The 15,702-nt window shown below is 35.8% G+C and overlaps 2 protein-coding genes across 4 annotated transcripts in view; one reads left to right on the top strand and one right to left on the bottom strand.

Annotated features, from left to right (window-relative positions):
- shg (shotgun) overlaps positions 1 to 15,702 on the bottom strand; it is a 270,108-nt gene that overhangs the window by 68,213 nt on the left and 186,193 nt on the right. The gene's annotated exons all lie outside the window — the stretch shown is intronic.
- Positions 5,705 to 9,005, top strand: LOC135840260 (cyclin-dependent kinase 2-like). Its single transcript, XM_065356700.1, has 8 exons — positions 5,705 to 5,805; positions 7,164 to 7,282; positions 7,364 to 7,445; positions 7,540 to 7,630; positions 7,747 to 7,913; positions 8,068 to 8,309; positions 8,403 to 8,550; positions 8,702 to 9,005. Exons 1-8 carry the CDS (start codon positions 5,740 to 5,742, stop codon positions 8,912 to 8,914), a joined length of 1,128 nt encoding a protein of 375 aa, XP_065212772.1. The 5' UTR covers positions 5,705 to 5,739; the 3' UTR covers positions 8,915 to 9,005.

Raw genomic sequence — 15,702 nt, 5'->3', positions numbered from 1 at the left:
GGCCCCTCCCCCCTGAAAAAAAGGTCTGGGGGTCTGAAAATTTTTTCAGCGTATCTTCTCATCATGGGTAACCTTTGGGGTGACCCACGTCGAAATCCATTTTTGGGCCCAAAACCGTACCTTATCCTCCTATACCCTTTAAGAATGAATTTCAGCACCTGAAATTTTTGCTGATGGTGTATTTTGAACTCCTCTATCAAGTCCTGTTTGTCTGCTTCGAAAGTTTTTGCGCTGGTTGGGATTCCCAATCCCAAGAAATTGCCCCATTTTTCTTCATTTGTATTGAAAAAAACCACACAAGACCTGAAAAATGTCGAAAACTAACACACGTGTACGGTACGCTGCCTGTAATACGTATCTGTTGGTGAAATTCGCCGACGATGTACACAAATCGTCACTTCGCACCCTTTGCCGGCAAAGTTAGCCCGATAAGTGAAAATGAGATGGGTCTGGGAAGTATGTACAAGCAAGTTGTAGCTTTTTGGTCGGCACGCATCGAATAAATTGTACCAACACGTAAATGTAAAATATGTAAACTGTATCGAGCATGTGGATGTGCGTTGAGCGTAAGCGTATATACATTACTATATTACTATATTATGGCATTCGTTATCATACATGTAGGTACTGTAGTACTCGCATTGGCATGAAAAACAAGCGACAGAGAGATAGAAAATAAGTTCGCCTGTGCGAAGCGTCTGTAGCCGGGGTCGGGTTCGAGGGCGGGGGGGGGGGGGGGGTAAGTTGCCGCGTCAGGGCGAAATCGTCGAAGCGTGTACGAATAGTTATGCGGAGAAGTTTGGTATACGAACTGCGAACTGCCGACATTAAAAGCACCGGAGCTGAGGCTGCGACTGCGACTACTGGAGTGGAGCTGGGAGCTGGGACTGTGCTGCGATGAATTTCAAGTTTTATACAGTACGAAAACATTTGGCCAAACTCGCGTATTCGTCATTTCTCATTTATTTCTTACAGTCGACGATACCGTTCTCGGATTGTTACTTCATTGCCAAAAGTTCAACCGATGTGATAGTGAACTCGATACGTCTTTATAGTTTACTTTCATTATGCTGAGGAGGGCATCGCAGGTACGGAATCAAAAAAAAAAAAAAAACAAGCTGATATTCGTATATTTCGCGCTCCCGAACACCTATTAGCAAACCATATGTCACACAATTCCTTCAATTTTCGGGAAATTTGGTCGATGGACGAAAGAGGGGAGGGGGAGAGAGTTGAAAGACCGAATTGAGAAAATGAGTTTGTTGTGTCTAAAAAAATTTCAAAATAAAAAAAGCACGACATTTTACACACACTTTGCGACTTTTTCATTTGGGGGGGATGGGGTGGAGGGAAGCAGGGGAATTCATTTTCGTTTTAATAAATGTCTTTTGAAATTCTAAAAGAGTTTTTCTGAGAGAAGAAAGTGTCAAAAATACCCTTACCATTTCACTTAGTCATTGTTGAGGCATTCTGCAAACACTTCGCAATTTTTTTCAAGAGGGGGGGGGGGGTTAAAGGGTTAATGATAGCAATTTTTGCTTCCTTTCTGAAGTGAGGAACCTACGAACAAATTTCCAAGCAAAATCGTACCCCCCCCCCCCCCCGAATCGAAAACTGAGACAAAATTTACTACTTACAAGCACTTCGAATACACCCAAATTATTCTCTACTGCCCACGCATCGTTTCAAAAGAAAGAAAAAAATTCTCCCCATAATTTGTCGTCGAATAGAAAGATAGAAATAGCGTTGGAAAAAATGAACAGAACAGAACAGAACCGACAAGACGCTCTAATATACTCGTAATCGCATCCGTCGCATCGAGTGAAAATTTCTTTCGGCGACGAAAAAAAATTACGTATTTCCTTTCGAATATCGTACGCTTACTTTACTTCAAGCGATACCAAACACATTGGGGGACGAAACGCTGCATTTTTTTCTCTTTTTTCCATCATTTGTAAATATCGTAATATAAATACATACGTACCGTAAGTACGTACAATGTAAAATACAATCATATCGTACAAGAGTGTCTTTTTCACAGAGAGAAACAGACAGAGACAGAGTGAGGGGGAAAAAACGAACCGTATTTGTTCGCTATTCAATTCGCAAACAAAAACAAATCGTTTAAAAATAAGATTTCGTATCGCTTCAATTTGTTCTCTTTGGCTCTTGTTTAGACTAGCAACGTACAAAGGATTTGCGTCTACATTACACAGACGCGAAAACGACCAAGTCTGTACGAACGTATAGTATACGTATTATAAAGAAAAAGCACACAGAGGGGAAGAAAAAGGCCAACAGCTTAGTATAAAAGGATTTCCTCAACTTACGAGAACGCCGCCAACACCTTCGACGATGATAAAAAAGATTATACAAGGTACGTGAACTGTTCTCAGTTCTCCCAACAATTTTCTACGACTGAATATTGTACACAACGAGTACCTATATGTTCACTGTTCAGATGTAGGAAAGTACTCGTACTTATTTTAGATCTGCATAAAGCAGAAATATGTAGATAGAGGTACAATGTAGTACTCCACAGCTAAATGTACATCACATACTACAATCATACATCCAGCCACATGTAATTTACGTTCAAATACAAAACCGAATGCCTATATTTGTTTGTATGTGTATTCTATATCTATCATCTACGGTACAGAGACGTTGTATAAAGACGACTCGACGTTATTAAGGGAGAAGCACATCAGCGATAAAAAAATCGACAAAGACCAATCGCATGCACACGAAGAAGTACTCGCAGCGCCGCGCCGAGCCATTTAAATAAGCTAAACGTTTCGAATAAAAATACTGATAACAGAAGTACTCGTACTTGCACGAGGTATACATTAACGTTGGTATTTTTATGTACATTACATACATTCGACTATCCGTACTGGCTTTGGAAAATAAAATGATGAAACGATTAAAATAGAACCCTAGAAATTACGTCAATAAGGTTGACTCTTCACTCGTTTCGTTTATCTTTACAGAAAATCAACACTCGAAATCCTCTTTTTGATCCAAGCCATCCTGACGACTCGACGACGTCAGTTCGACTTGGAGCTAACAAACAGAATGGCATGATGAAGCAGAGAAATGCAGGTCTTTGTGAAGTCATTTTTTCAATGTTTTCCAGGGAAAGGAGAAGAGAGTCAATAGTCCGGCATATGACAATAGGAGTAATTGCGCACCCCCCCCCGCCGATCCTCCGGGACAACTTTTTTCTTAAAGGAGACATCCTAAGGAACATTTTAAAGCGAACTTGCCCAAAAAAAGTTGGCCTCACTTACGAAATGGCGGCCATTTTGATCGACAGGTCAGCCGAAAACGCAGATTTTGCGATTCAACATAAGAGACTATGCACGAAATTTTTCAAACATTACACAAATAGATCGAAAGATCATGAAAAAATTTATCACCTGTCAAAATTTCTAGTGCTGAAGTGCGTTTTTCGATTTTTGGTGAATTTTTGAAAATCCAATTCAGGCCATAAATGAGGGAAAAATCAAAATTTTACCAAATTGACCAAAAAACCTGAAATTTGGTATACATATATCCTATTTTCGACATGCCAAAACGATTGGAAACGGTTTCAACCCGTTTTGAGCAGTTCTGGAGCCTCCAGCAGATTTTTGAAACTCGAAATTCCCACAAAATTCCATCAAATTGGAGTTGTAAAGCTAAAATTTATCTAAAAACTAATTTCAATACGCTATGAAGCACTGCAGGTGAATTTCGAGTTGTTTTGGATCCTCCAGCGACTTTTTAAAAATTCCTAAAGCCTCCAGCACATTTTTGAAATTTTAAATTTTCAAAAAATTTCATCAAATGGGGATGGAAAGCTGAAATTTACTCTACTTTCCAATTTTAACACCCTCTAAAAACGACTTCTGGTAGATTTCAAGTCATTTTAGAGCATCCAACGACTTTTTTGAAAATTACTGGAGCCTCCAGTAGATTTTTGAAACTTGAAATTTCCCCAAAATATCATCAAACTAAGATGGAGAGTCGAAATTCATTCTGCAAACTAATTTAAATACGCTACGAAGTTGACTGCTGGTGAATTTCAAGTCGTCTTGGAGCCTCCAGCAATTTTTTGAAAGGTTGTATGACGGTTTTTTGGAAAATTGAAATTTTCTAAAAGTAGCTGGAAGCTTCAAAACCATTAGAAACCACCATGTAGTCTGCGAAGTAAATTTCAGCTTGCCAACTCCATTTGATAAATTAATGTTGCCAGAATTTCAAGTTTCAAAAATGTACTGGAGGCTCCAGTAATTTTCAAAAAAGTCGCTGGAGGCCCTAAAATGACTCGAACCCACCTGAAGTCGTCTTCAGAGGGTGTTAAAATTGGAGTGTAGAGTAAATTTCAGATTTCCATCTTCATTTGATGAAATTTTGTGAAAATTCAAAGTTTCAAAAATCTGCTGGAGGCTCCAGTAATTTTCAAAAAAAGTCGCTGGAGGCCCTAAAATGACTCGAACCCACCTGAAGTCGTCTTCAGAGGGTGTTAAAATTGGAGTGTAGAGTAAATTTCAGATTTCCATCTTCATTTGATGAAATTTTGTGAAAATTCAAAGTTTCAAAAATCTGCTGGAGGCTCTAGTAATTTTCAAAAAAAGTCGCTGGAGGCCCTAAAATTACTTGAGCCCACTTGAAGTCGTCTTCAGAGGATGTTAAAATTGGAACTGTAGAGTAAATTTTAGCTTTCCATCTCCATTTTGATGAAATTTTGTGAAAATTTAAAGTTTCAAAAATCTGCTGGAGGCTTCAAAAATTTTCAAAAAGTCGCTGGAGGATCCAAAACGACGTGAAATTCACCTGCAGTACTTTGAAGCGTATTGAAATTAGTTTTTAGAATAAATTTCAGCTTTACAACTCCAATTTGATGGAATTTTGTGGGAATTTCAAGTTTCAAAAATCTGCTGGAGGCTCCGATCTACCTTTGTAAGGTTAGAAAAATTTCGTGCAAATCCTGTGTTGAAACGCAAAATCTGCGTTTTCGGCTGACCTGTCAATCAAAATGGCCGCCATTTTGTAAGTAAGGGCAACTTTTTTTTGGCAAGTTTGCTTTAAAATGTTCCTTAGGATGTCCCCTTCAAGAAAAAAGTTGTCCCGGGGATCGGGGGGGAATTTATCATTATTAAAGTGGGAATTTTATCATGTCAAGATTTCTTTATTCACGCAAAAAAAAATGAAAAAAGCAAGACTTCATTTGCAATTTTGACAAAAAAAAATTCGACTCTTTTCAATTTTCTAAGATTTTTGTCAAAATTCCTGAACTTGAGTATTTTTGGGGGTAAAAAAATTTTTTTTTCAGTTCCTAGTTATGGCTAAAAAGGAAAAATTAGCACTTTTTTCAAGAAAAAAAAATCAAAAATTTTGCTCGAAATCAAGACTAAGTAAGTATACATTATGTACTTGGCAGTTTTCTCAACAAATTTTCCTAAACCCCTTCATTTCCGAGAAAAATTGTTCTGAGATCGTTTTCTTGGTTGAGTAGGTATTCTGCCGATACTAGCACAGTACCGCGTTACTATAATCACTTAATCAGCATAGGTTTTGAATGAGGGTGGAATACGGGAGATGGTCTACTTGTGTCTTGCATATAATATTTTAGTTGAATCAATAATTTATGCACATAAATTCATGATTCGTGGCAATAATCAACATAGAAAGATGCAATCGCCAAAATAACGGATTAACCAGTCAAAAATTTAATCGCAGAGCGTCGAGTCGATGTTTTTAAGAGTTACCTGTCGCGTTATAAGAGTTGTACTTTTTACCGTCTTTTTCACCGTCAAAGTAAGTACGTATTTCCATGTTTGAACACATAATTTATATAGTAATAGAATTCATTTTAACCTTTGGACTGTCGGGATTTTTACAAAAAAAAAACAGACTTTTCAATGTACATAAATGGATCACATGGCCCCCCATGTAGGACCCAAACAATGGAGGATGAGCACGATTCAGCTTCATGGTATTATTCGAGTTTTTTTTTTATGACGAAGGAAGGAACGAAAATTGCACCTGTACTATTTTAGAAGTCTCGAATATAAAACTGAAACGCAAGACATGTTTTTTAGCGTTATTTCAACGAATATTGGAGTTTTGAGAGGATGATAAGGAAGTGATTATTCTGCACGTACGTCACATAACTTTACGCGAAGAAGCTTCAACGAAAATGGGCAACTGCAAATTTGGTACTTATTATGGGGGGAAGTCTAGAGAAAAACGCGAACTGGGTAAATATTTTACTTTAGAAATCGTTTAATTTGTCACTAAAAGAAAGACAAATTGTTTCTGGAAATAAGTGATTTTTCTAATCAAATTTCTATTTGTAAGCTGCCCAAAAATTTTCACAGAAATCAGTGGTCTCAAGAAAGTCTAAAGACACTTTCATTGAGTAAATATAAGTTAAAACGAATTAAAATGTTAGTATATAAATAAAAAGGTAGCAACGGCCACGTTGTCACGTTCTTTCACCTTGAAGCGAAGTTTGGCAACGTCGAACAGCCTTCGAAATCCAAGAAATACGAAAAATCTCATAAATTGAAGAGTGATATTCCAAAACTCGCTTTGTCCATTTTTATCAAAGTTGGGTTTTCAGTGGTACCTGGTAGATGAAGTATTAACTCACATTCCTACATCATCAACCTACCAAAATGAGGTGTTAAACTCACCTAAATAGCCAATTCACTAAAAATTTGAAAAAAAATAATGTTCCAAAACGCGCTTTGTCCATTGTTATTGAAATTTTTTTCAGCAGTATTTAGTGGATGAAATGTATACCTACACTCCTACATCATAAATCCACCCAAATAAAGTGCTAAACTCACCTAAAAAGCCAATTTACCCGTTTAAAGGGAAACTGTTTTTCCTCTCTCCTGAAAAGTTGTGAAAATGGACAAAGCGAGTTTTGGAATATCACTCTTCAATTATATAACTTTGAATATATGTATAACATCTCATAAATTATACAATTAACCTAGTATAATTATTATACAAATAAAATTAATCTGCTGGTGCATAGATGAAAGTATTAGATAGGTAAACTAAGCATGACACATGTGCGGTGCAGATCGAGTATCTTTAAGCTTCATGATGATTTCTTCTTTGAAAAATGAAAATAATTTTCTTAAAAACAAATATTCGATTAGATTCGATTTTTACCATTTGAGAAACGGTTCAACATGAGCGATAAATTTGAATACAAGTTACATGGAAATGCATATCCAGAGTACGAAGTACTGCTGAAAATCGGCGATGGAACATATGGGTAAGTAATGCACGAAAAACCTTTTTTCTTTTTATGTACTTTAAAGTACAATTTTAAATAGTTATGGGTCTTCTTCATCAGCAACGTGTACAAAGCAAAACATAAGAAGTCGGGCGAAATCGTTGCTTTTAAAGAATTTATCTGCGACGATGCGATAGAAGAGGTAATTTTTTTTTATCATTCGTTTGATTTTTGTTCCTGAAAAAGTACGAATACTTGAACGCGTTTTTTCTAAAATTTAGATATTTTTATTTCAGTTGCCAAAACCAGCTGTATCCGAGATCGATGCTTACAAACAGCTTAAGCACGATAATATCATTACATTCCTTGATCATATGAAAATTACGAGTAAATTACAATCATACGAGCATACAGTATCACGATATTATTACGTTCAATTTCACTTCGCTTCGCGTATTTTAATTATTTCCCCGTTTAATTAGTGTCTTTCATTTTCATTTTAGTTCTAGAAAATGCCGAACTTAAATACTACGGCGTACTCATGTTCGAGTGTGGCCATTTCACCCTAAAAAGTTTCATGTTCAAGCCTGGATTTATTATTGAAAATTTGGAAATCAAAACAATTATGAGGCAGCTTCTTTCTGGACTGAACTACATGCATACGAACGATGTAAATAATAATTTTCGTTTCTTCTTCTTTTATTTTACAGTTATTTAATTGCTTTCTTTGATTATAAAATACCTATACCTATTACATATTTTATTTTCCAACATTCTGTTTTTATACGTTTTCACCTGATATCTTCATTTGTTAATGATTTCAGTTTTTACATAGAGATTTGAAGCCGTCCAATATAGTAATAACGAAGGAAGGAATAACGAAAATTATAGATTTAGGCATGTCTAAAAAACTGCCGACAATCGGCGTCGATTCCGAAATCATAATGACGAATCGTGTAGGGCTTAGGTCTTATAAAGCACCGGAATTGTACTTTGGTGACGTTCATTACGGAAAATCTATCGATGTTTGGAGTGTTGGGTGCATATTTTACGAATTCTATTCGAGGTAAGACAATTTAAATGATTTTCATTATGTTTTTATAATTCGCACGAGCGTATGTATAGGCTTCAATAAGTATAAATTTGCATGGTTTTACAGAAAGCTACTTTTCGAAGGAACTGACGGAAAAGACGTATTAGACAAAATAATGAAATCATGTGGCACGCCGATAGATGGAATTTGGCCAGACGTAAAGAAATTACCATTCTACGAGAACCTAAAAGATTCCACGTCGAGAGAAAGAAAGGTTAATACATTGAAATAGTTACTGTACATTTTTTTTGGTATTTCTAGATCTTATCAATTGTGGCGAGCAATGAAGCGGTTGCAAATTTGCATTTGCAATTTTGCATGTATAATTTGTGTATTCGTGAAAAAATAATTTTTCGATATTTCAGATTACTGACGATTTTAAAAAGATTGCCAAGGACGAATTGTCGCACGATTTATTCGATAACTTTATAGTTTACGATCCGGAAAAACGTATCACATGCTCGGACGCTTTAAAGCATAATTATTTTGCGAAATGTAATCAACCTGACGTATCCGAGCTTGTCAAGCGTTTCGACGCTTATCAACAGGATGAAAAAGCAAATGAAAAGGAAAGGTGAAAAAAAAAATTGTTCATTCTAAAAATTATAAATTCTATGTTTACGATACAATTCCGTTCAGACGTCGCAATAATACATCGTTGTGTAATTATGTGTGTGTCAATTTTTAATGAAATAATTTCGTAAATTCATCTAAACAAAAAAAAAAAAATCAGCACTTTAAAAAAAAACTTCAAATTTTGTCTAAAATTAAGACTAAGTATTTGGCAGTTTTGTCAAAAATTTGAAATTTTTGGCCTAAAAATGAGACAGTTTTTGACAATTTTGTAACAAATTTGAACTTTTTGGCAGTTTTATCAAAAAAAAAAAAAATTATTTCTTGGTTTGAAAAAAAAAAAGAGCTCAAGTATTTGTATTATCTCGCAATTATTACTCAAAAATTAGGACTTTTTCGCCCTTTTGTCGAAAATCTGAGCTTCGGTACTTTGAATGAGAAGAAAAATAATCTTTGGCACTTTTGGCAAAAACAACAGGTCTTTTTCATAAGTTCAAGTAAACACCAGAAACAGTGGACTTTTTCGGCGATTTTGGGAATTTTGTCAAAAATTTAGACTTTTTGGCAGTTTATTGGCAAAAAACATGACATTCTTGGGAGTTTTGGTAAAAAAAAAATTGCAAAAAAGTCTGTCTGTGCTTGAGAAGTTTTGGGAAAAATCAACTTTCAACTTTTTTGTAGTTTTGACAAAAAACAGAACTTTTTTGAAAGTTTTAGTAAAAAAAAAACAAAAAACAAAAACGGAACTTCATTTTTTTGGAAATTTTTTCAAAAATTCAAACTTTTTCGCAGTGTTGACAAAAAATTATAACTTTGCCATTTTCGGCAAAAAAACGAGACTTTTTGGTAATTCTGTCCGAAATCTACACTTTTTAGCAGTTTTGTCAAAGTTCAAAAAACGTCGTCTATACAATTTAACATTTTTTCCAATCTTCTTTTCTTCTCCAACCACCAAAAAAACGTTGATTTTCCAAGATAATGAAAAATTACAAAAAAGCCTACGCGACTGCGAGCAAAAAAACACATTCAACCGCAAACCTGATGAGATAAAATTTACGAATAAATACGACTAGCAGCCGCAACAATTCTTCCATTGTCAAATAAGTAAGGTACAAAAGAACGAATTTTTTGCCTTGAAAAAGAAATTTCGCTTCGTGGAAAATTTTCATTTTTTTGACAAATTGAAATCTTTGAAATTTCTCACGTAAAACACGCCGCTCAAGTGGAACGATTTTACAACGTTCTTGTAGGCAATTTTAAAATCTTTCATTACAGCAGAATGAAAAAGAGACGCAACTTTATTGTACTAAAATCATTTTCGCGGGTCAAATACGCCTCGAAGAATTTTCCACATCCACTCACTAAGAAATTTTCAACATTTTTGCTTTGAAGTCGAAGCCGAACGGTTATTGGACGTTCATTCATATCACGAACTCCACATTATTAATATTTTTTCACGCAGGCTCAAGTTTTTTTTCTGGCCGAAAAAAAAAATTGCACACACGTCACCTTTCATATGTATAAGATAAGATTAGAATTTCTTTCGTACGAAAAAAAAATAGCACGAGGCACAACACTAAAAGTGAGAACTTCATCGATACCTCAGCATTTTTGATCAAAAAATTCTCAATTTCAGCAATTTTGAAACCGTTGATCAATCACACCCTCCCTCAATTTGAAAACTGATCTAAAATCAAAACAGTCTGTTTCAAATGCTCGCGAATTTTTCATTAAGCCGACTCTAACCAAAAACTTCTATCATTAGTCATTCACGATGATAAGAACAATGAAAGTGAATACAGCACAGTACAGCGAAGTAGAGGGAGAAAAATTCTTAAGAAAATACCGAGCATACAAATACGTCGAACCTTCGTCTCCGAGTTCATTATTTTTTGCCACATGCGTAGCGAAACGATCCTATGTCCGATTGTCTTGGTCTTGGTCCAGGCCCAGGTATTGAACACAAAGTCGAGAAGACCACACGTTTATAATTGCTATCTGCAGCTATACTACGAGTAGTATGTGTTGGGCCATCATTCAGATTTCACATGGCTTCGTCATTGTTTAGTCTTCCAAAAGTAGGTACAAGGTACAAGATGCAATGGTTAGTTTTTGTTGGTGAATCACACGTACGTGACATATGGAGCAATGTTCGCAGTCGCAGATGATTATTCCAACAAATGAACGGAATGCAGCGAATTCTCAAATTTTTCTTAGCAACTCTGATTCAATCAAAGGTCACACCGCACAGTTTTGTCGCATTCTTCGCATATTTTCTCTTTCCTTTTTTTTTTATTGCCATCGTTCATCGTCGCTCGGTGACTTTTTTTAGTCACTCTAGTCACCAGTCAGTCGTCTTCGACACCAAAATCATCATAGAAAAGGTGGCCTCACACTGGTTCTCAGTCAGCCCTATTTCTGCTACTTTAGCCAGCATTTACGCGAGCATATCATCAAAGTCGTCTTAATTATGGTCAAGCATCCAGTCAACATTCAACATTGTATCATTCGGTCGAACGACGAAAATTTCACAGAGAAATTTTGCCACTGCTGCGTCAGCGTGCTGCTACTTCGTCGACAACAAATCATGCACAAGAAGGTGAATACGTGACATCCCCGCAACAACGTATACACAGACACACACAACTGGCAACAAAGTACGTAATTTTCCCACGGTATTAATTACTCCACCAAGGCGGGGTAATTACCTCACTGTCGCATCGTTGTCTTCGGCGAAAATTTATAAGCGCTCGTACGCTTATATTTAAATTACCTATATCGAATATCATCACGCGTGCATTAAACCTTTCTTCGTAAATACTCGTACATCGCCAGCAAGCGCGATGAACTGTATCTGTTTCATCATCATCCCTTTGCAACTAAAACACAGGGCAGTTTTATTGTCGAGGAATTTTCAATACTCGCGAACTGATCCAAATTTTCACCGGTGGTTTCGGAAACAACCTCATTTCCTGCAGAGCATTCAAACGTCTATACAAGTTGGATTCGAACTCGATTTTTTGTGGGTGGAGGGGGGGGGGGTTATTTATAATTATTAGATTATCGAATCAAGGTACTGGAACCTTTTGAAAATATGAAAACGAAAAATTCCATACGTGCTCTCAAATTTTCAAAATACTTTGGTAACTTCAATTTTCAAGATACAGGACACAAGAAATGATTGACGTTTTGTTGTTTCATGTCCCCCCCCCCCCCCCACACACACACACATCAAGATATGGGATGTTATGAGAAAACAATCCTCTAATTTTCTAATTTTCAATTTTCTTCCCAAGTCCAGAAAAAGAACTGCAAGACCCCCCCCCCCCCCAATTGAAAAAAATAATTCATCTAAAAATTTTCAAGTATAAATAATTTCTGCGTCGTCAGAATCCTTCTGAAAAATCCACCTTTCGAGAAAAACCCGCCTCTGGTGCCTCAATGTTGGGCCCTTTGAGTGAAGCATGATAAATTTGTAAAAATTTAACAAATTGAAATAAATCAAAGTTGATGAAAATTTTCCATTATTGTGTGAAAATTCTTGTATGTATAAACAACTGCTTTTTTGAAAAACAGTTTCCCTCAAGACTCAAAAAAAATATTGATTATCTCGCATGTGCTGCCTTACCCCCCCCCCCCAAAAAAAATTGTAAAATTTTTTTTTCAAATTTCCTACATATTTTTGAAGTCTCTATTTTTGTTCCAAGCCCTTCACCCTCTTGTCAATCACTCCCTTCTTGAATAGCTTCTTTGCCCCCCTCCCCAACGTTGGCCCCCTTTTGTACAGAGGCCTTCGAAGGTCGAGAAATCAAACAAATACATAATAAATTAAGTATCTAAAGTCACTAAACATTCTTTTAAATTTTCAATTCCTTTGTCAGGATTCCACTACCACAAGTTTTTTTTCTATCAAATGTTCCCAAGTGAAAAATAGTCGATTTTTGAAAAAGAAAAAGTGAATTGTAGAAAAGGGACCATTTATTCCCAAAATTGTCAAAAACTGACCATTTTTGGTAAAATCGTCAAACAGGGATCAATTCTTCCCAAAATTATTATCGTAGTCAAAAAATGACCATTTTTGGTAGAATTGTTAAAAAGGAGCCGCTTTTTCACAAAACTGTCATTTCTGTCAAAATATGCCCATTTTTGTCAAAATTGTCAAAAAGTGACCGTTTTTGGTAAAATTGTCAAAAAAGGAACCTATTTTTCCCAAAACTCTTATCTCAGTCAAAAAAATGATCATTTTTGGTAAAATTGTCAGAAAGGGGCCTTTTTTTTAAATGCCCATTTTTGTCAAAATTGTCAAAAAGTGTTCACTTTGGTCAAAATTGTCAAAAATTACCATTTCTGATGAAATTGCCAGAAAGGGAGCTTTTTTAAACCAAATTGTCATTTCTGTCAAAATATGCCCATTTTTGTCAAAAGTGTCAAATTTAGTCAAAATTGTCAAAAAGGGAACAATTTTTCCAAAATTATCAAAAATGACCATTTCTGGTAAAATTGCCAGAAAGGGGGCTTTTTTAAACAAAATTGTCATTTCTGTCAAAATATGCCCATTTTTGTCAAAAGTGTCAAAAAGTGTCAGATTTGGTCAAAATTGTCAAAAAGGGAGCAATTTTTCCAAAATTATCAAAAATGACCATTTCTGGTAAAATTGTCAGGAAGGGGCCTTTTTTAAACAAAATTGTCATTTCTGTCAAAATATGCCCATTTTTGTCAAAATTGTCAAAAAGTGTCAGATTTGGTCAAAATTGTCAAAAAGGGAGCAATTTTTCCAAAATTATCAAAAATGACCATTTCTGGTAAAATTGTCAGGAAGGGGCCTTTTTTAAACAAAATTGTCATTTCTGTCAAAATATGCCCATTTTTGTCAAAAGTGTCAAAAAGTGTCAAATTTAGTCAAAATTGTCAAAAAGGGAGCAATTTTTCCAAAATTATCAAAAATGACCATTTCTGGTAAAATTGTCAGGGAGGGGGCCTTTTTTAAACAAAATTGTCATTTCTGTCAAAATATGCCCATTTTTGTCAAAATTGTCAAAAAGTGTCAAATTTGGTCAAAATGGGACCAATTTTCCCAAAAATATTCTCATTTTTTCAGTATTCCGAGAGTGTGAGGGGGGGGGGGGCTTCCCAGTACGACCTTATTTTCAAAGTTGAAAGGTGCCTTGAATTCTTTGAGATTTTTCTCCCAAAAACTCAACAATTTTAGGTGACGAGAGTGAAAATAATTGAAAAAAATTTCCTCAAACATAACTTTTGTTTAGAGCCACCTCGACAACACCTCTGATTCATCCAAGATGAGACGCAGCCCACTTGACACTCATTTTTTTCCAAATTGAAACCTACCATCATTCTCAAATTCTGAAGACTGATCATTCCTAAGAAGGCAATGCCCAGAACTCATTTTTCACTTCGACCAGCACATTTTCATCTTCCAAAAGAACTGCACTGATTTCAATCCATAGTAAAGGTTCATCCATCAATACATTCAATATTCATCTCTTAATAGTACGTACACCGCACGATTATCGCAATTTCACGGAATACGATCAAAATACCTACCCAGCAGTACCAAATACTCGAATCTATATAGTCGACTGATGGTTGATGGGCCATTTGGACCAGCGACCTCAAAAATATCAATTTCATCGGTCACACGATTTGACCACCACACGCGTACCTCGAATGCCCAGATGCCCACACTTCGGAGACCACGTCTTCGAAAACTACTCGTATAGGTACACAATTCCACGTAAAAGGTACGAAGGTAATAATTTGTCCAATGGTGTACGAAGAGGCGCCCGCGCACTCGATACAACCGCAACTTATCGTCATCGTACCAAAAGACCATAAAACCAATTACATCTTTCGTCCAATCCAATCCACCGCTATGGCTATAGATATCACACAGACAGATACAGACAACAGATATGTACCTATACGTATAAACAATCCAACGCGCACCACCATTTGAAATCTATATGTAGGTACAATAAAATGATGAAATGCTAAATTGACCGAAACGGATTTTCGAACGTAAAAATATTTGGCCCAAGCCCAATGACCGTGAATTCTCCTATCATTTCCATCGTCTTCATATAATACACTCATAAAAGTCTTCGTCTTCGTCGAATCGATTCTGTCGTCTGTATAATATCCTCTCCTTCTTTATTTCGATTTTATAAATGTACGTCTACATTGATACGTAGCACGTGCTTCGGCCACGTTCAATGTCACCTTTTTTCTTGGCCTTTTGTTTTGCTCTTCAATTCCATTATCGCGCCGAGTGTCGAATTATTCCAATTATATTGTACCCATTCTATTGTACTATTGTATAGTTGTGTGTGTTGTGTAGTTGTATACTACCTGCAGTACGACTAGTACGAGTACGAGTAGAACGAGGAAACAAAATATTTATACCAGAACAATTCGCAAGTCCCCACCAAAGATACGCGCTCTGGTGGAGAAGTTGTGAATTACCCCATCCTAGGATAGCCACTCGATTGTCTTATGGTATCTTGCCCAATTTCTTAGTTTTTTTTGAATAATTTTTGAATGGTTAATGCTACAGATTTGAATTAAAAACCAGCTTGTAGAGGAAAGAAAGTAGATCATTTTTCATTCTTCAAACACCTATGTGCTCGATCAAAATTTTGATTTATTTTAATTTAAATGTAAAAAAATTTCAACCTTGAAACTTTGAACTTTAATAAATCGAAAATTTGATCGAGCACATAGGTGTTTGAAACATGAAAAATGATCTACTCTTTCTCCTCTACAACCTCGTTTTTCC

The sequence above is a fragment of the Planococcus citri genome, chromosome 1 (assembly GCF_950023065.1).
Source record: "Planococcus citri chromosome 1, ihPlaCitr1.1, whole genome shotgun sequence".
NCBI lineage: Eukaryota > Metazoa > Arthropoda > Insecta > Hemiptera > Pseudococcidae > Planococcus > Planococcus citri.
Note: the sequence above shows the minus strand (reverse complement) of the source record. Positions and strands in the feature narration are given on the sequence as shown.